Source organism: Trypanosoma theileri (assembly GCF_002087225.1).
Source record: "Trypanosoma theileri isolate Edinburgh chromosome Unknown TM35_Tth_6_V1, whole genome shotgun sequence".
Classification (NCBI taxonomy): domain Eukaryota; phylum Euglenozoa; class Kinetoplastea; order Trypanosomatida; family Trypanosomatidae; genus Trypanosoma; species Trypanosoma theileri.
Window position 1 is genome coordinate 870,916 of NW_021639848.1, and position 18,006 is coordinate 888,921.

General features: G+C 42.6%; 11 protein-coding genes across 11 annotated transcripts; all 11 read left to right on the forward strand.

Moving 5' to 3' along the window:
* Nucleotides 1-362: 362 nt before the first annotated feature.
* Nucleotides 363-2,246, forward strand: TM35_000064610 (uncharacterized protein; the record flags this gene model as incomplete). Its single annotated transcript, XM_029023498.1, has 1 exon — nt 363-2,246. The coding sequence occupies one exon, from the start codon at nt 363-365 to the stop codon at nt 2,244-2,246; it is 1,884 nt and encodes a 627-aa protein (XP_028885522.1).
* A 569-nt stretch (nt 2,247-2,815) lies between these two features.
* Nucleotides 2,816-3,445, forward strand: TM35_000064620 (uncharacterized protein; the record flags this gene model as incomplete). Its single annotated transcript, XM_029023499.1, has 1 exon — nt 2,816-3,445. The coding sequence occupies one exon, from the start codon at nt 2,816-2,818 to the stop codon at nt 3,443-3,445; it is 630 nt and encodes a 209-aa protein (XP_028885523.1).
* A 217-nt stretch (nt 3,446-3,662) lies between these two features.
* TM35_000064630 (60S ribosomal protein L34) lies at nt 3,663-4,190 on the forward strand (the record flags this gene model as incomplete). Its single annotated transcript, XM_029023500.1, has 1 exon — nt 3,663-4,190. The coding sequence occupies one exon, from the start codon at nt 3,663-3,665 to the stop codon at nt 4,188-4,190; it is 528 nt and encodes a 175-aa protein (XP_028885524.1).
* Nucleotides 4,191-5,251: 1,061 nt separating this feature from the next.
* TM35_000064640 (60S ribosomal protein L10a) lies at nt 5,252-5,896 on the forward strand (the record flags this gene model as incomplete). Its single annotated transcript, XM_029023501.1, has 1 exon — nt 5,252-5,896. One exon carries the CDS (start codon nt 5,252-5,254, stop codon nt 5,894-5,896), a length of 645 nt encoding a protein of 214 aa, XP_028885525.1.
* A 461-nt stretch (nt 5,897-6,357) lies between these two features.
* On the forward strand, nt 6,358-6,663 carry TM35_000064650 (basic transcription factor 3a; the record flags this gene model as incomplete). The annotated part of the gene is made up of 1 exon (XM_029023502.1): nt 6,358-6,663. The coding sequence occupies one exon, from the start codon at nt 6,358-6,360 to the stop codon at nt 6,661-6,663; it is 306 nt and encodes a 101-aa protein (XP_028885526.1).
* Nucleotides 6,664-7,118: 455 nt separating this feature from the next.
* TM35_000064660 (uncharacterized protein) lies at nt 7,119-8,126 on the forward strand (the record flags this gene model as incomplete). The annotated part of the gene is made up of 1 exon (XM_029023503.1): nt 7,119-8,126. One exon carries the CDS (start codon nt 7,119-7,121, stop codon nt 8,124-8,126), a length of 1,008 nt encoding a protein of 335 aa, XP_028885527.1.
* A 460-nt stretch (nt 8,127-8,586) lies between these two features.
* On the forward strand, nt 8,587-11,373 carry TM35_000064670 (uncharacterized protein; the record flags this gene model as incomplete). Its single annotated transcript, XM_029023504.1, has 1 exon — nt 8,587-11,373. One exon carries the CDS (start codon nt 8,587-8,589, stop codon nt 11,371-11,373), a length of 2,787 nt encoding a protein of 928 aa, XP_028885528.1.
* Nucleotides 11,374-11,752: 379 nt separating this feature from the next.
* On the forward strand, nt 11,753-12,871 carry TM35_000064680 (putative glycine synthase; the record flags this gene model as incomplete). The annotated part of the gene is made up of 1 exon (XM_029023505.1): nt 11,753-12,871. One exon carries the CDS (start codon nt 11,753-11,755, stop codon nt 12,869-12,871), a length of 1,119 nt encoding a protein of 372 aa, XP_028885529.1.
* Nucleotides 12,872-13,901: 1,030 nt separating this feature from the next.
* TM35_000064690 (uncharacterized protein) lies at nt 13,902-14,285 on the forward strand (the record flags this gene model as incomplete). Its single annotated transcript, XM_029023506.1, has 1 exon — nt 13,902-14,285. The coding sequence occupies one exon, from the start codon at nt 13,902-13,904 to the stop codon at nt 14,283-14,285; it is 384 nt and encodes a 127-aa protein (XP_028885530.1).
* A 742-nt stretch (nt 14,286-15,027) lies between these two features.
* TM35_000064700 (uncharacterized protein) lies at nt 15,028-15,963 on the forward strand (the record flags this gene model as incomplete). The annotated part of the gene is made up of 1 exon (XM_029023507.1): nt 15,028-15,963. One exon carries the CDS (start codon nt 15,028-15,030, stop codon nt 15,961-15,963), a length of 936 nt encoding a protein of 311 aa, XP_028885531.1.
* A 417-nt stretch (nt 15,964-16,380) lies between these two features.
* TM35_000064710 (uncharacterized protein) lies at nt 16,381-17,982 on the forward strand (the record flags this gene model as incomplete). The annotated part of the gene is made up of 1 exon (XM_029023508.1): nt 16,381-17,982. One exon carries the CDS (start codon nt 16,381-16,383, stop codon nt 17,980-17,982), a length of 1,602 nt encoding a protein of 533 aa, XP_028885532.1.
* Between the last annotated feature and the right edge of the window lie 24 nt (nt 17,983-18,006).

An 18,006-nucleotide genomic window follows, 5' to 3' on the forward strand; every position in this document is an offset into this window, starting at 1 on the left:
ATGATAGACTTGCTAATGCGATGGACTGCCGTACTATAAGCATCTTTTATTTACTTTATTTTTCTTTCCCCCTTTCGCGTTTTTTGTATTGGTTCTCCCTGTTTTTTTTTTCTTTCTGTAGAGCTCTATCTCTCTCTCTTTTCTTTTTTTTCTTCTTCCTTTCTTGTTCTTCTTTCTACTGTTGTGTTTCTTTTTTTCTTTTTTTTCTTTTTTTTTGTTCCTTATCAGATAACGTGTTGCACATCCGCAACACATCTATTTCAAGTGGATTCCTATTTGTTTGAATCCCCTAAGCCATCAGAATAAAAAGAAAAAAAAAAAAGAAGAAAAGGGAAATACGGCGTGCAACTCTGCCGACTTCCATGCGTCGGTGTACACTGCAGGCAAAGAACTCACCAGTTGACTGGAAAACACGTGTGCGGCGCGGAGTGCAGCGACTCGTGCGGCAATATGTGCCAGACCCGCGCGATGCCCCACTGACGGAGTTGCCAATGAGTGCAGATGCATACAAGCGAACGTACTTGCAACAAGAGGGCGGTGTGCGGGTGGGCATGCGGCCCGGACAGTCCGTAGAGGATTACATGGCAGAACGAGATCAGAAGTGGTTAGAGGCTCAACGCATCACAACAAGTCGATTAGTGAATGAACAAAAACTGCACACAACTGCAGATGGACAACTCTTTACAGGTACAGGTACTCGTGAGGCGTATATGGATGTGGAACACGCAAACCGTCTCGTCAAGTCACCAAAGCCAAGTGACTATGAAGCAGATGAGGAATTAGTGCTCATGCGACGACAGTTGCAGGTGGAAAATGAGGCGGAGTACCGTAAGTTTATTGCAGAGTCTAAACGTTCAGAAATGACAATGGGAGAAACACAGAAACGCCGAAGACCACACCCGAGTGATCCAACGTATGATCCTTTTAAGATATGCCCTGGATATAGACCACAAGATAGTGTCGCACTGGCACAGTGGTTAAAACGACAACGTGAGTCTGGTAAAACGGCGAGTGGACTTTCTCTTCAAACAAAAGAAGGTCAAGAAAGATTTTACAATGAAGAAAAGATGGCGACCCAATTTCATGCGAATCCTTTTTCTGCACGTGTGGAAGAACCTCGTGGAATGACAAAGATGCGTATCACTGCATATTCACCTGATAGTATTTTTGTTAATGATAAAGAAGTTATTGGTTCCTGTATAGTAACGGATAAAGCATATTATCACTGGAACATTAGTAGTTTTGAAGAAGTAAATGAACGTACTATGGCACTTTTACTTCATTTATATCCTGTACCTGATGTTATTTTTTTAGGAACAGGACGAAATTTACATTTTATCGACGAAGAGCTGCGCATCGCTTTTCAGAAGCGTGGCTCCGTAATTCACTGTCTTACAACTCCACAGGCATGTGGACACTTTGGTGTACAACTCTCTGTATCACGCCGAGCTGCACTTGCCGTTATTAATCCTGTCCCTACAAATGGCTATGGTGTAGAGTGTTTTGGTGATTTTATTGAAAATGACATGTTTTCCCTCTCTGATACCCAACTTGGGGTTCCACCTATTAAACAATTTTCTTCCACTATGTTTAAACCCAACAAAGTGGCGGAGAAGTATCGACATATGCAAGGAACTGGTTTTGGTCCAAAGTATCATCAAATGAGTGATGGTAGATTAGTGCGTCCTGGGACAAGCGGTACAAAGTTACGACCATTATTAGAACCAGGTGAAGAAGTACAGTGGGAGCAACTGCCTTCATACTACCACTGGTACCCTAAGGAACACCTGCATGATTACATAGAGAATACCACTATGCGAGAAATTCAAGGGAAACCGACTGGTGACCCATTGGAAAAACGTTTATATCAAGCGATGCGTGGAGGGAAGTCCGAAAAGGATGAAACCCCATCACCGGAATTGGCACCGTGGGACTCTGCTTCTATTCCCATCACAAAGTTTCCACATGAACGTAATGAAGAAGAGATTGTTGTGGAAGATCCGAAAACGGGACGTATTATTGGTATGGATCGTGATACCTACGAACGGTGGCGTGTTATGATGCAAGAAAGACGTGAAGGTAAACCAGAGAGTGATCCCGTTGAGTACGATCAGGAAAGGTTCGTAACAAACAAAGATGGTGTTGTCTTTGATTTGTCCAAGATGAAGTATAGACCAATCTTTGAAGGACGATGGAACCCGAGACGTCCACAAAGTACTGGTAGAACAAATCCAATCATGACATAGTTGGCGATAAAAGCAAATAGAAGCAAAAACTCTGAGCATATTTGACCTGAGGATTAATTACTCTTTGCAACGTCGACAAGACACAAGAAAAAAAAACAAGAAGAAAAGAAGAAAAAAAAGAAGGAAGCAAAAGAAGATAGTGACTGAGTTGGTCGGGTGATGGAGTGGGGATTTACAGGGAAAATGAAAAAAAAAAAAAAAAAAAATGCAGACAAGAAAAAAAAAAAAAAAAGAATGCAGACATGCAAAAACGAACAGCATATGGGTAGAATGGCTAATCCATATGCATGGATGATTCAAGAAAAAAGAATATATATATATATATATATATATATATATATATATATTGACATAAGTCTTCATTTAAATGGAAAAGTGATGCATATATTTATTGTATAGTTTAAGATGATTCTATTTTTTTTTTCCTTTCTTCTTTTTTTGTTTTACTCTGTCTTCTTAAACGCAAAAAAAAAAAAGCTGTGGGGGCCCGGTACGCAGCGGTCTGAGTCTGCTGACGATAGCCTCCAACCCCTTTTTTCTCTTTGTGTTTATTATTGGAGATACAGAATATGGATGAGGAGAAACGGCAGCAGTATAGAGATGAAATTAGAGTAGGAGGAAATCATTCCATTATTCGTATCATTGGAACACACGGACCACTGTTTATTTGTGAAGATCCTTTACAGTATCTGCAAGTCTTGCCACAGGGAAGAAAGAAGCACTATGATAGCACTCATCTCAGTATTGAAGAACTGGAATACTTAAACCATTCTTTTGCCATCATTTTTGATAGAGTTGAGGATAAAGAGCTCCGTGATGTTTTGTACAAGCGACATACTCTTTCTTGTAAAGCCTATCGTTATCTTACAGATGTGATGGGACTTCATTTGCGACATGGGAGCCAATTCGGAGCGGCGTTCATTGGATACAAGGATATCAATGGACATGGTGAATGTTTGATTTTTTTTGGTCCTCTCTCACATTTGGAAACTGTAGCGGCTGTACGAGTTGCTTCTAGTGTTGGGAAAGAGGCATGGGTGTTACTGGAGGAATCAAGAGAGCAACAGCATTCTAACAACAACAGGAATAACGAAAGCGATAATGACGATAATAATAATAATAGTAGTAGTGGTGGTGGTTTCTCTATTTTAAAACTTGGTAAAAATCGTCGTGGGAAGCAAATGTTCCGACAGGAGTAAATTCAGTACTATACGAGACCCCCCCTTTTTACATTTTCTGAAGAATCCTTTTTTGTTTTAAATTGCCAAGCCTTTCTTTCTCTCTCTCTGTGTGTATATATGTATATATTCAATGTGTTCCCCCTTTCTATATATAATCTCTTTCTCTTGATCTGCCCACTGCCCACTCTACACTATATACACTATATACACTATATGTATATATATACAGAAGAAGATGGCTTGTCCACGTGTGCAGTACCGTCGCCGCATGCACTATGCAACGCGCGGCAATCGCATGAAGCTCGTGCGCACGCCCGGCAACCGCCTCGTCATGCAGAAGCGCGAGAAACGCTCGCAGGGGCCCCACACGCCGTGGGTCCTCGGCCACAAGCGCCTCGCCGGCACGAAGGCACTCCACCACACGGAGGCCCGCCTCGCCTCGCACCACAAGAAGAGCACCTCACGCCCCTACGGCGGTGTGTTGAGCCACGATCAGGTGCGGGACCGCGTCGTCCGGGCGTTCCTCGTGGAGGAGCAGCGCATCGTCAAGCGCGCACTCAGGGCTCACGCCAAGTCGCAGACAGAGAAGAAGCGCCGCGATGCCAAGCGTAAGCGCCAGCAGGAGAAGAAGGCTGCTATCACAAAGAAGATTGGCACAAAGATTGGTTCAAAGTCAACAACAGCAGCTTCATCCAAGAAGGTGGCAGCGGCGAAGAAGAAGGCGGCAGCCCGCGTGCCGGTTGGTGCGAAGGTCAAGAAGTAGAAACAAAACAGGAAACAGGAACAGGGAAAGGTAAAAACTTTTTCTTTTTCCAACTACGCATGATTTCTTCTTCATTCATTTTTTTTCTTTCTTCTTTATGGGATCTCTTCTTTTTCTTTCAACTTTGCTTCTACTTTCTCGGTCGAGGCAAAGGAATGAAGGATGGAGGATGGAAACAAAAAAAAAAGATCAACAACAAACCAAAAAACCAAAAAAAAAAAAACAAACACAAACAAAAATGTGAGAAAGGAGGAGAGGGGGGTGGGTGAGTTTATCACCCCTCTTAGAGTAGTTGCTGTTGGAGCTTCTACTCTTATAGTTATTCTTGTTTGCTATATTGATACTATTGTAATTACTTAACTAATATGAAAATTGTTCTCTCTTCTTCTTTTTCTTTTTCTCTCCTTTTCTTCTTTTTCTTCTTCTTTAATAATGTGTAGGTCCGCAACATGGGATTCTTTGACTCTGACCTCAGCTACCCAACGGTGCGCTCCGAGCGCATGAAGCACAAGCGCCGCCGCTTGGTGCAAGGCCCCAACTCATTCTTTATGGACGTGAAGTGCCCCGGTTGCAACGCCATCACCGTTGTGTACAGCCATGCCACGTCGGAGGTGCAGTGCAACGGCTGCGCCACGAAGTTGTGCCGCCCCACAGGTGGTAAGGCAATGCTGACAACAGGCTGTGGCTTCCGCAAGAAGACAGACCACTAGAAAGAATGAAAAAAATACGCATGGTATTGGACGGACTGATCTGCTTTTTTTCTCATTAATTTTTTTTTTTGTTTTTGATCTTTTTTTTTTATGGATCATTGCAAAAAGAATAAATAAAAGGTCACTCCCTATATGAGGGGGTGATCTTAATTGCACTACTTTTCTTTACTGTATATGTGCAGCTGATGCTGCTGTTGCTCTCCTTTTTTTCCTTTTCTTTCTTATTTTTTTTTTACTATTTCTTTCCTTTTCTTTTTTTCTTTTCTCTCTAACAACACAAATTATATTAAATTACTCTCTTTATATTTCTCACTATATAAAGGCTATTTCGCGCCTTAACTTCACGCAGTAATGTCCAAGATCCCTCCAGCACAGCTGTCGGAGGCCATTCAGGCCGTCCTGAGCACCCGCAAGGAGCGCAAGTTCAAGGAGAGCATTGATCTGCAGGTGAACCTGAAGAACTACGACCCCCAGAAGGACAAGCGTTTCTCCGGCTCTATTCGTCTTCCTCACGTCTGCCGTCCTCGCATGACCGTCTGCCTGCTGTGCGACCTTGTGCACGAGGATATCGCTAAGAAGAACGACGTGCCGACGATGAACCAGGAAGAGCTGAAGAAGCTGAACAAGAACAAGAAGCTCGTGAAGAAGATGTGCAACAAGTATGATGCGTTCTTGTGCTCAGAGTCCATCATCAAGACGGTGCCCCGTCTTGTGGGTCCTCACATGCATCGTGTTGGTAAGTTCCCAACAGTGTGTGCGATGAGCGAGAGTCTGCCTGAGAAGGTGCTTGAGCTTCAGTCCACTGTTAAGTTCCAACTGAAGAAGGTGCTTTGCCTTGGTACATGTGTGGGTCATGTGGAAATGACAGAGGATCAGGTGCGTCAGAACACTGTTATGGCACTCAACTTCCTCGTCTCACTCCTGAAGAAGAACTGGCAGAACCTCAAGTCTGCGTACATCAAGTCCACAATGGGTAAGCCACAACGCATCTACTAGTGAGCATGGGTATGTGTCTGAAATAGCTGATAATGTCTGTTTTTGTTTTATCTTTTTTTTTTTCTCTCCTTTTCGTTACCCAGCGAATTGGAGACTAAAATAAAATATTTATAATCATATATATACATATATATGCGTACAAACATTCAACACGAGTAAATCATACATACGTACATACATATAATCCAAATGCATGTACCTCTATATGTCTGTGTATGTGTATATATATGATTTACTTGTGTTGAATGTTTGTATGTTTATCATTCTTCTAACTGTCTTTTTTTTTGTTGTTGACGCTCCCTACCTCATAGATTACACCAGCTTATTTTATTTACTTTTTTCTTTTTTTTTCTTCTTCCTTTTCCTTTTGCCTCTGTGTAAATAACACACACACACACACACACACACACACACACCCATACCTTATTCCTCTAGCGAGCCTGTTTCGTCCCCGAATAGTCATGCCAGCTATCACCCAAGAGATGCTCCGCAAGCGCGCGGAGTCTGTGCGCACCGGCGGCCGCGGTTCTGTGCGCCGCACCGTGAAGGCCGTCCACCGCAGCAGCGGCGAGGACAAGAAGGTGCAGGGCGTGCTGAAGCGCCTCGGCGTTACACCATTCAATGATATTGATGAGGCCATCTTCTACCGCCAGGACGGTTCTGTGTTTTTCTTTGACAAGCCAAAGGTGCAGGCATCTATGCAGTCGCAGTGCTTCGTCGTCTCTGGTCCCTACGATGTGAAGGACGCCAGCGAGGTTGCCCACTAAATAGATGAATGGAGGAAGGAAAAAAAAAAGGGCCGCATAAAAAGTCCTTTTAGTTCGTTTATTTTTATTTTTAAGAGAAAAAAAAATCCATTGAATAGGAAAAAAAAATAAAAAATTTTTTATTAAGAGGGGTGATAGAGCGTATTATTAGGAAGAACGGTTAATAATACGTTGCTTTCTTTTATGATCTATAAGGGATAAGGGATTGTTTCACGATGACAGTGGACCTAAATTGTGTTCTGCCTTCTTTTTTTTTCTTTTTTTTCTTTCTTAATTCATTTCAGAGTGAAAGTACCGTACAAGAAAACGACTAAAAGGGTAAAAGTTATCGAAAAAACGGAGAAAGAAGATTAAAAAAAACCGAATTAAAGAGAAAAAAAAGAGAGAGATATCTTGGAGAGAGAGAGAGGTAGGTAAGTAGGTAGGTAGAGAACTACACATATTATAAAAAGAGCATGTCATCAGGGCCGTTAGCACCTTCTCCAACAGAAGGACCAGCATTGCAGCCGGAGAATAATTCTAATCCTCAACGTTACACATATAGGTCTGGTGCTGTCTATGAGGGTACCTTTGATGGAACTAAGCGACATGGCCGGGGCCATTGGCGTCATCCTGGCGGTGAAACATATGAGGGCGAGTACGTAAATAACAAGCAAGAGGGTCTTGGTGTGTACTTGTTCACAGAGTCTGGTAAATGTTATTTGGGTCGATGGAAGGAAGGTGAAATGGATGGAGAAGGGGTGTATTATTTTAACCATGACCACAATATATTCTATGTTGGCGGCTACGCACATGATAAAAAGAATGGTAACGGTTTTTACTGTTACGAAAACGGAATTGTTACTTCGCAAGTGTGGGATAATGGGGTTTTACAAACAGAGACGGAGGCAACACCGCTGCAGCGTGTAGAGTGTGCAATGATGGTGGAATCCATCACTTCCGCCGTGCGTGCGGTAGCGCCGAATGTATTGGGCGTGCAGCCGCCGCCTTCTGAAGTGCGTACATTTCAGTTCCCGTCTGGAGCTACTTATACTGGTCAATACTACGGTACGAAGAAACACGGTGTTGGTTATTGGGTCCACCCAGAGGGAGACAGTTATGATGGACAGTTTGAATCCAACAAACACAGTGGATGGGGTGTCTATGTTATTGGACGAAGTGGAAAGAAGTATGTGGGACACTGGGGTGATGGTAAGATGAATGGAGTGGGGGTGTACTTTTTTAACCCACAAGAAACAGAGTACTTTATTGGATCCTATAAGAATGATGTGAAACATGGACGTGGACTTTACCACTTTGCAGAGAGCGGGAGTAATAGGCTTCAACTGTGGGAAAATGGTAGTATTAGAGATGAGGTAGATGCAGATGAGACTGTGGTGCAGCAATATCACGCAGCTATGCAAAAGATTATTGAAATTGTTAGGTCTTTTGCCCCACGGTATGAACCTATCTGCGCAAAGTAAACGCACAGACACAAACAAAACAAAAAAAAAAATAGAGAGAGAGAGAGAGAGAGGGAATGCACCTCCGTTCCTCGTGACTTATTTTGTTCTTGTTGTTTCCTCCTTTCATAATCATTTCTTTCGGTTTGCCTAACATTTTTTTTTTTTTTTTTCAATTCCTCTCTTTTTTCTTTATTTATTCTCTATCTGCCTGTTGTTTTCTTTCTTTTCTGTTTCTCTCGCTTTTGTTTTTGATGTATTGCTTTTTTTTCTTTTTTTTTTCTTTCTTCCCCCACTCCTCCCATACTACAAATATCTATTTGATATATATATATATATATATATATATATATATATATATATATATATAAAGGTTAATTTCCCCTTCTGCTGTGTTTGTGTATGCAGCAGTCCCTCTCTGTGTTTTTTTGTTCTTCTGCACTACATTCTTTACGAGTAGAGTGAAGACTGATACAGTGGAATGGCTCCACTCGGGAAGAAAGAACTTTTATCGTGGGCAGCTGAGACAACTGGGATTCGTCCATGCAATAAGTACGCCGATCTGCGAGATGGTGTTGTATTTTTAGTACTAGCGAGTCGTCTCTTTCCTGCAAGTGTGGATCTCCGCAGTGTGCAGCGACATCCACCGGATGTGGTTCGCAATTGGGATACACTACGGCGTGTGTTGGAGCAGCATGGATTGCCGGTTCATTTGTGTGATCGCCATGCAATAGCGGCTGGTCATGCACGGCATTGTTTTAACATGTTGGTGTTGTTTTACTTTCTCACTAAACTCTCACGGGACTCTGATTTCTGTGTAGACTTTGCAAACCCTATAGATACAGCAATGGCGGCATTTCTGCAATCCCCACAAAGTCTACTCTGTTTGGGCAAACAACCAGCAGCGGAAACAACCTCTGATATGAGGTCAACAAACACATCTACGACTGCAGGACCAACCACTTCAAACACCACCGCAACAACAACAACAACAACTATAAAGAAAAAACCTGCTTTTACTTCAACTTCTACAACTGCTAATGAAATAACCACAACAGGAACAGAGGATGTTTCTCATGCTAATACAAGTGCTAGACCATGTACAGAATCACAAAGGGAATCACTACTACAACCACCACCAGGAGCTGTCGCAACAGCAACATTATCAACAGGAGTTCATTCTCATCCCATGTCATCTCGATCATCATCGCGCGTTAGTGGGGATGAGGGAAATCCCATTGGAAATGATTCCACAAGAATACATAGTCTACGTGCACAAAATGCACGATTGCAAGAAGAATTGGATCACGTGCGGGTTACATCACAAGTTATGTTAGCGCAGCAGCGGGTTCTGGTGGCTAGTGAACTAACTCGCATGACAGAACAGTTTGAGGCACAGATGGCATTAGTACGACTGGAACACGATCATGAATTACGCCAATGTCTCATTGATTTGAGAGAAGAATATAATAACTTTATTGTAGATATGCGTGGAGACACAGTGGCCCCATCTGGCCTTGTTCACACACTGGAGAGTAAAGTACACACACTGGAACGGGAATTGGCACAGAGTGTAGAGACTATACAACAATTACGCCGCACCATCACTGCACAACGTGATCGTCACGAGGCATTTGCACAGAAGATTCAATCCATTTCTGCCAATATTCCTCCTGCTGAACTTGATGAGAGTACTTTTGTGGAATCTATCTTATCGTTAATAGAACCTTCTTCCCAACAACAACAACAACAGGGTTTGATACAGAAACAACAACAAGAGGTACTTTGGGATACTGTTGCATTGCGATTGAAGACAATGGTATCTCAGATTAAGACACTCCATAGTGAGACAGAGCGATTAAGAAGTAATACAAAAAGTCCATGCAATAATTTAAAAGATGGTCAAGATACAAATCGACTCCGTCTACAACTTGAGAGACTTCAACTAACGAACCAGTTTCTGCGTCAACAACGACGTCAACAACAACAAGAACATCAACGACATCAACAACAACAACAACAACAACAACAATATCATCAACCACAAGAGCTTCAGAAGGACTGGTATGCCATACCACTTGCAAATGGGATGGAGGCCCCATCTTGTATGATTGATTCTGAGACATGTGACACTATCTGTGCAAGAGCCTTATCAGTAGTAAAGGAGTCACATACTGGAGTTAATTCTCCTATTTTTAAAGAAGTTCAACGACTTGTTACCGTTATTCAAATTTTACAATCACGTGTAGAGACTGCCAGTTCTACTTTAATTGCGTACCGTGATAAACAACAGAACCTCTATGAAGATCTACTATGGGCACAACAGAAGAGTGAAAATGAAGCCCGCGAACATCAGCGCACAATGGAGGCTAAACTAGACGAACAGCGTCTGCGCATAGAGGCGAAGGAAGCAGCAGAGAGTACAAAAATGCGTCTTGTAGAAGAACGCGCTACACGTCGAGAGTCCATTGCCAATATGCTTCACGAACGTCTGCGTGAGATGATATCCTCACTCCAGCAACAACAACAACAATCGCATCAAGTCAATGACGGTGTGGCTCTGCGTGCTGGAATGCAGAAGGCGATGCAGCAGTTAGTGGCGGATGTGGTCAAGTCGCAGCGCACGCAGGACTCTTTTGAGGCGGCAGTTCGTGATTTAAGTGAAGAGGTGGCGATGCTGCGCCGACAACTCGGCCAACGTGAGCGGGAGGAACAACGACTGCAGGCCGCACTCACAGCAGCCACAGGGCAGCAGCAGGAAAAAGAAAAAGAATTGACTCACGCCAAGGCGGAGGTGCACACATTGCGTGATGCTGTGAATATAGAACTGGATGCACTGCGTCATTACATTGGACGTGTTGGGGATTTATTGATGATGGAAAAACCACCACAGACGATATTACAACCTTCAAACAATCTAAAGACACCTTTTACGACTAATTCTAGTCGTAGTGATGCGGCTGTTCCGCCTCTTTCCTCTTCTTCTTCTTCTACTACTACTACTATTCCTACTCCTTCTCCCTCTCCTCCTCCTGTTCGGTTTCCATCATACGATAGTACTCGTCCTGATTCTCTCAAGAGGGAAGAGCAAAGTGAGGATGTGGCCTCACGGGCATCAACCGCAACACCAGGAGTTACAACAGCGGCGTTTGTGGGAAGTACACCTTCATTGTTACTTTCATCTGAAGAACTAGAAAGACGAAAGAAGGCAATTTTGAGCAAGTATGGTTTCAACAACAATATTAATAATAATAGAATAGAGCACTAGATGCGACAAAGTGTACCATTACAAATTGAATATATATATATATATATATATATATATATATATTTCTTTTTTTTTCTTCTTCTTCCTTCCTTTCCTTTCTATGCTTTTATTCACTTTATCGCAATCTTTTTTTTCATTCTTGGTATTATTATTATTATTATTATTATTATTATTATTTTTTTTTACTTCCCCTCTATTGCTATTAAATTTTATTATTATTATTATTTTTCCCTTTCTATCTACCCTTGCCGTATTACAATCCACCCACTCACTCAATAAAATCATAACAATATTATTATTATTACTACTACCAATAACGGTTAAAAAAAAAAAAAGTAACAATTACAGTCTAAAGTGACAAGGGGAAATCACCGAGTACATGTCATCTTCGCTTCGTCGTACTGTTCTACATGGGTTCCATGTGGCTAAGAAGGCTCGTATGGGTGCTTTTGCCGGTTATGATATGCCCATCCAATATCCTCTTGGAGCCCTGCAAGAGCACTTACACACACGTAACTCAGCTGGACTCTTTGACTTGTCACATGTTGGTTGTATTGAACTGCGTGGTCCTGATCGTGAAAAGTTCTTCGAATGGATTACACCATGCGGTATTGCGGAAATGAAAGAAGGCCAGGCCGTATTGACATTACTGCTTAACCATGAAGGTGGAGTAAAAGATGATTGTATTGTTTGTAAGTACCCTGATCACTTGTTCTGTGTGGTAAATGCGGGTTGTAAAGAGAAGGACATTGCCCATGTGCGTTCATCTCTTGAAGAGTTTAAGGGTAATACCACAGTTGTAGAAGTTGATTGCGCTGTAGTTTCACTACAAGGTCCTAAATCAGCAGAAGTACTCGCCCCCTTTGTAGAAGATCTTGATAAGTTATTATTTATGAGAAGTCGCCTAAATGTTTCCTTTAAAGGTATTCCCATTACCCTCACACGCTGCGGTTACTCTGGCGAGGATGGATTCGATTTGGTGATGCAGCCCAAAGACGCCGAGTCCATTGTGGAGTTGCTGCTGCAGGACCCGAAGGTGCAGTTGGCGGGTCTCGGTGCCCGCGACACGCTGCGGCTGGAGGCCGGACTCAGTCTCTACGGACACGAGATCGACGAGGACATTAACCCCGTGGCCGCACGGCTGATGTGGTGCATTCCCAAACGTCGAATGGCGGAGGGCGGCTTTATTGGCCACGAGAGTGTGAAGAAATATCAACAGTCCCCGGAACTTGTAAGGCGATTGCGTGTTGGGATTCGATCAGTGGAGAGAGGGCCGGTGCCGCGTGCGGGGATGCCGATTGTTGTGGGCGGCGAGGCGGTGGGGCACGTCTCGAGTGGGGCGCCGTCGCCTTCGCTGGGCTGCAACATCGCGATGGGGTTTGTGGACCGGGAGAAGTCGAAGATTGGGCAGAAGGTGGAAATTGATGTGCGGGGACGGCGGGTGCCGGGCGAAGTTGTGCAGGCACGATTTGTGCCACTTCGATACTATAAGGGTTGATGATGATACTGATATTGTTGGTGTTGTTGGTATTGATGGTGTTGTTGTTTCCATTTCTCTTTTTTTTTTGTCCCTGTTTGTTTCGTTCCTTGTGTGTTGTAAAGAGTTGTTGCTGTTAAAGCGAAAAGTGAGTGCGTGAAGGGAGAAAAAAGGTGAGTGCGACAGCAGTTGAAGGGCCAAAAAGAGAAGGAAGAAGTGGGAAGGTACAAAAGAAAAAAAAAAAAAACTCATAATGTGAGAAGTTATAGGAGGTTAAATATTTAAAAGAGATCAAAACAAAACAACAAAAAAAAAAAAAACGGGAAATCTAATGAAGAGAAAACAAAAGAAAACACAAGAAAAAAAATAAGCGTTTTTTTTTTTTTTCTCTTCCTTCAGCAGTTGAAGAAGGACAATCAAGGGTGTGGTGATGATCCTCTCCTCCCCTCTCCTTTTTTTTTTTCTTCTTTGAATCACAGTGTGGATGGTGCAATTTTTTTAAAGGAGGCGTAAGCTTTCTTCTTGCGAATATATATTTCGGGCATCATTATTTTTCTTGTGTTCGTTGATGATTTTTTTTTTTGTTTTGTATTTTTTTTTTTTTATTATCTTTTTTTTGTTGACTTATGTCTCTCATTCTGTTGTGATATGGAGTCCTGTGTTTTATTCTTCTTGTGTTGATTTTTTTTTTTTTTAATTTCATATTTAAAGGGAATGATCCTCAATGAGGTTGCCTTTCGTTTTTTATTATTATCGTTGTGTTTCTTAGGCTCTTGTAGTAACTGCTAGCGTCCGTCATTGAGTATTTCTCTCTGTTTTTTTTTTTTTTTCTTGCGTTGTCTCCTCCCTCTTTAACATCCTTTTCTGTTGTTTGAATTTCTTTTTTCCCTTTATCCTTTCATTTCTCTCTCCTTCTATCTATATTTATTTCCTCTAGGGTGTACATATATCTTTTCCCCAATACTGCGATTACGCTGCTGACGGAAGCCCAAGTGGTATTCCCTATTACTATTACTATTATTATATTAGTAGTAGTACACTCCTACGATTAATGGCGGTTAGAGGTGGTGGTAATAGTAATAATAGTAGTGAAGGTGTGTCGCGGGCGGAGCTGCAGTTGCGGCTTGAACACGAGTGGCTGCGGGCGGAACGCGAGTTTCTCCGCGCGGAGTCGATCGCCACGGCCGGTCTCACTGCACGGGCCACAACTGCCCGCGACGGCGAGGCGCAATCACACCGCGCGCTTCTCCGCAAGTACGCCGACGGCCAGCAACGGGGCGACACCGCCGCCTGCCGTGCTGCAGAGGAGGGCATGCGGCGCGAAGTGGACGCTGCGCGGCGGCGCGTGGAGGAACTCCGCCGTATTTTAGCATCACTTCAGATGGAGGCTGTGGAGATTGGAGCCCACTGCAAAGGACTAGCAGGTTTTATCTGACATTATATATCCCTCTTTGGTTGTTTCTATTTCTTTTTCTATGTGTGTGTGTGTGTGTGCTCTTTGTTTTGCTTGATAGTTGAGAGTGATCATGGTGTCGATGATGATCCCGTATTTCTATTTTTTGGCGCCTACTGCTTTTTCTGTTCCACTCGGTTTTTTTTTTTTTGAATTGCTTATATATAATATCCTTCTCCATACGTATGCTGGTGTGTCTGGGATAGGAGAGCATGTAAGTAAGCGTGTGGATGCCTCTTTTTTTCTCTCTCTCTCTAATATATATATATATATATATAGTTCTGGGTAGAGGAGATGTCTAGGTGTTCAGTAGAAGTAGCAATCACCGTCTTTGGAAAATAGTGGATCGAATAGAGTTGTTATTTATTTCTTTCTACTTATCCCTCTTTCTCTCTGTATTTTTTTTTTTGTTTCGTTGTGTGATCTTTGGTGTTTTCTTTTCTTGTGTTATTCTTTTTTCTTTTTTTTCTTCTTCTTCCCATGATCTTTTACATGGGGGTGGTGGGAGACAGATACTCGCTTCTAGTTCTGGCGTTTATACGAAAGTAAGAGAAAATCAAAGAAAGTGGGGAATACAGTACTTCCCAATTTATTATTATTAATAACTCAAAAGCAAATATATTAGTTGTGGGGAAAGAAACAAAAAAATAAGAAGAAGAACAACAACAAGAGAAACTAGAAGAAAGGTTTGGGTTTCCATCGAATCTTCAGAAGTATTTAATGAATGGGTAATTCATTACACGGTTTCTGTCATCGGTATTCTTGTTGTTGTTGTTGTTGTTTGTGGTGCTGCGATCAATTAGATGAGACAGGTTCGGATGGTCGTTTCCTTGAACGGCGACGACGTAGGGAATGGTCCCCCAGGCCAATGGATCTGCGGGCCTCTACATCTATAAGACAATCATTTCCAACCACCTGTAATATTTGCGGTATTGTTCTCGATCCCGTTCTTCTCGATGGACACCGCGAGACGTGTCGAGTTCAACACCGACAGCAGATGCAGCGACAAGCGCATCCATTAATACCAAATAGCCAAAGAGGAAGTCTTGAGAGTGATAGCGAGTTGTGTCTGGTGTGTTTAGATGCCCCACGAATGTACGCATTCCTGCCGTGTGGTCATGTTTCCTGTTGTGCGGAGTGTGCCAAGCCGCTGGATTGCTGCCCACTCTGCCGCGAACCACGGAAGGCATTGTGTTTAGTGGCCAAAGACACCATTCTGCAGCAATTCCGGTGTCCGCACTGCATGTGTATTATTGCCCCCACACTCTATGATGGGCATCGTGAGGTGTGTGCGCTCCGTACGCGAGAGGCGCGGGCATTGCCTTCACCAGATAAAGAGACTGGTACGCTTCCAACAGCATGTGTCGCGACCTCTCCAGTTGTAGGTGATTCTACGCCTGTGAGTGGGCAGGCCACAGGTGCTAGTTCTTTGTCTGATAGTTTGAAAAATCCGACTAATAGTACTAGCAACAACAATGCTTTGGTGGTTCGAACCACAGGTATTCTACGAGAGTGTTTGGAGTGCCACGGGACGGAGTCACCACTTGTTTTTCTGCTCCCTTGTGGTCACCGAGTTTTGTGCCGTGATTGTGCAATCAAACGCGTAACATGTCCTTTATGCTTAAGGGATGTTGAGAGTGTGGGGGCATCGTTCACATGAAAAAAAAAAAAAAGAGTCATATGTTCAGTATAGTAGTCTTTTCAGTGTTTGTTTTTTTTGGTTCCCTTCTTTTTTCTTGCCGTATAATTTGCTTGTGGGTGCGTTTTTCTCTGTGCCTGTGTGTGTATGTGCATCTGTGTATACATATATATATATATTTGGGTTTATTTCTCTTTCTTTCTTTCTTTCTTTCCCTCCCTTTCTTTCGGTAATGAGGAGGTTTCCATATTTCCCGGTTTGCCTGTGTCTGTGTGTGTGTGAAAGAAAGAAAGAAAAAGAAAGAGGGGAGGGAGAGGGAAGGGAGAGAAAGTGTGAAAGAAGAGGCTATAGTGTGAACGAAACTAAAGTCCTTTTATTGTATTTGGAACGTTGCCTATTTTTATCTATCGCTCCGTTAAAACCCTTTAGCACTGTCGAATGAGCAACTCAGGTAAGAGATGTTTTTTAGTTCAGCTCTCATCATTTGCTGCGAGTCATATTGATTCATCATTACACCCACCACCGTATTTTCTTCGCGGAACGCTCTGTAACAGTAGTATGGAATCCTCACTGAGTTCTTTGCAGGAAACTCCAACTTGGGAGTTGTGCCACCGATTCGAGTTTAAAGATACCCATCATCATCATAATAATAATGATAATAATAATAATAATAATAATAATAATAATAATAATAATAGTATGGATCAGCAGATGGTGATTGAATGCTACAGCAGAGATGAAACAAACTTTGTCGGTATGTGTCGTTTACTACCAGATCAACTCCTGCAATTGTATGAATCCTCCTCCTCTTCTTCTTCTTCCTCTTCATCATCATCATCATCGACAGCAAATAACTTTCTGCTAACACTGCCGTTGTGTAATGGGGTACACGTTAAGGGTGACTTATCGTTCCATCTGGCGATAGAAGCCGTTGTCTGGCTCACATTGCAGATAACACGTATAACACTCATTCCACACCCACCGCTGGGATCACCAATGTGCGTAGAGATCTCGTGTGGTTATGAAGAAAATGGTAGTGTTGTACGTGTAAAGTCCGAATATGCGCCGCGGGAGATATCGGAGTGGAGGACAATTCCGCCATTACAGTGTAAAACGACTCTCACAACATTAGAAAAGGAAGGACTTTCTCTGGTATTTATTGGAGAATCAAGGGGAGAAGAAGAAGAGGAAGAAGTGATGAGTCACTTACGTATAGCTGTACCAATAACAATAACAACATCAACTTTAACAACAATAACACGTATGGGTGATAAAGGACGATGTACATTTGATGTAGACGCACCTGTTGAGTTTATGGGATTAGATTCCACACTAAATTGTATCCTTACTGGTGTTACCATGACAATAGAACCCTATTTATTCAGTATATCACCAACTGGTGTAGGTGTATCATGCAATGTAGTGAAAGAGGAAGAAAAAGAAGAAAAAAAGGATTTAAACAAACAAGAAGACGGTGGAAATAAAGAGGATTTAATATCTTCTGAAGGGAATCACGTACCTCTCACAGAAGACCTGCGTATTTTAGGGGAGGTGTTACGGCGGCAAGAAGAAATGCTGGAGACAATTAACGAGAGACTTGATTTTGTAAGAAACTCTAAAACGGAAGTTTTATCAAAACTTGAATCGCTGCGCCATATAGCTGAAACTGCAGCGAAGGATCCAAACGTATTAGCTAAAAATAAAGATTTTGAATTAGAGTTACATGCATGCATGCAAAAGCGACGAAAACTACAGAACGAACTCGCTCTAGTACAACAACAGTACATCGATGCTGAACAAAACCACACACGCTGCACGGAGGAGCAAACACAAGAACTAGAAAAACTGCAAATGGAGCATGGAGTGATATCAAATATGCAGGAATATGCACAGAGAGTACAACAGTCGATAGTGCAAGTCGGACTCACGGAGCAGAGAAGACGTGAGGAGCGCCAACAGCAAGCGAGAGAACAAGAATCCCTCACTAGTAATGATGCGGAGGCGCTGGCGATGGTGGGACGACTTCTGCAGGAGTTGTAGTTATGATGCTTTTTTTTTTTTTTT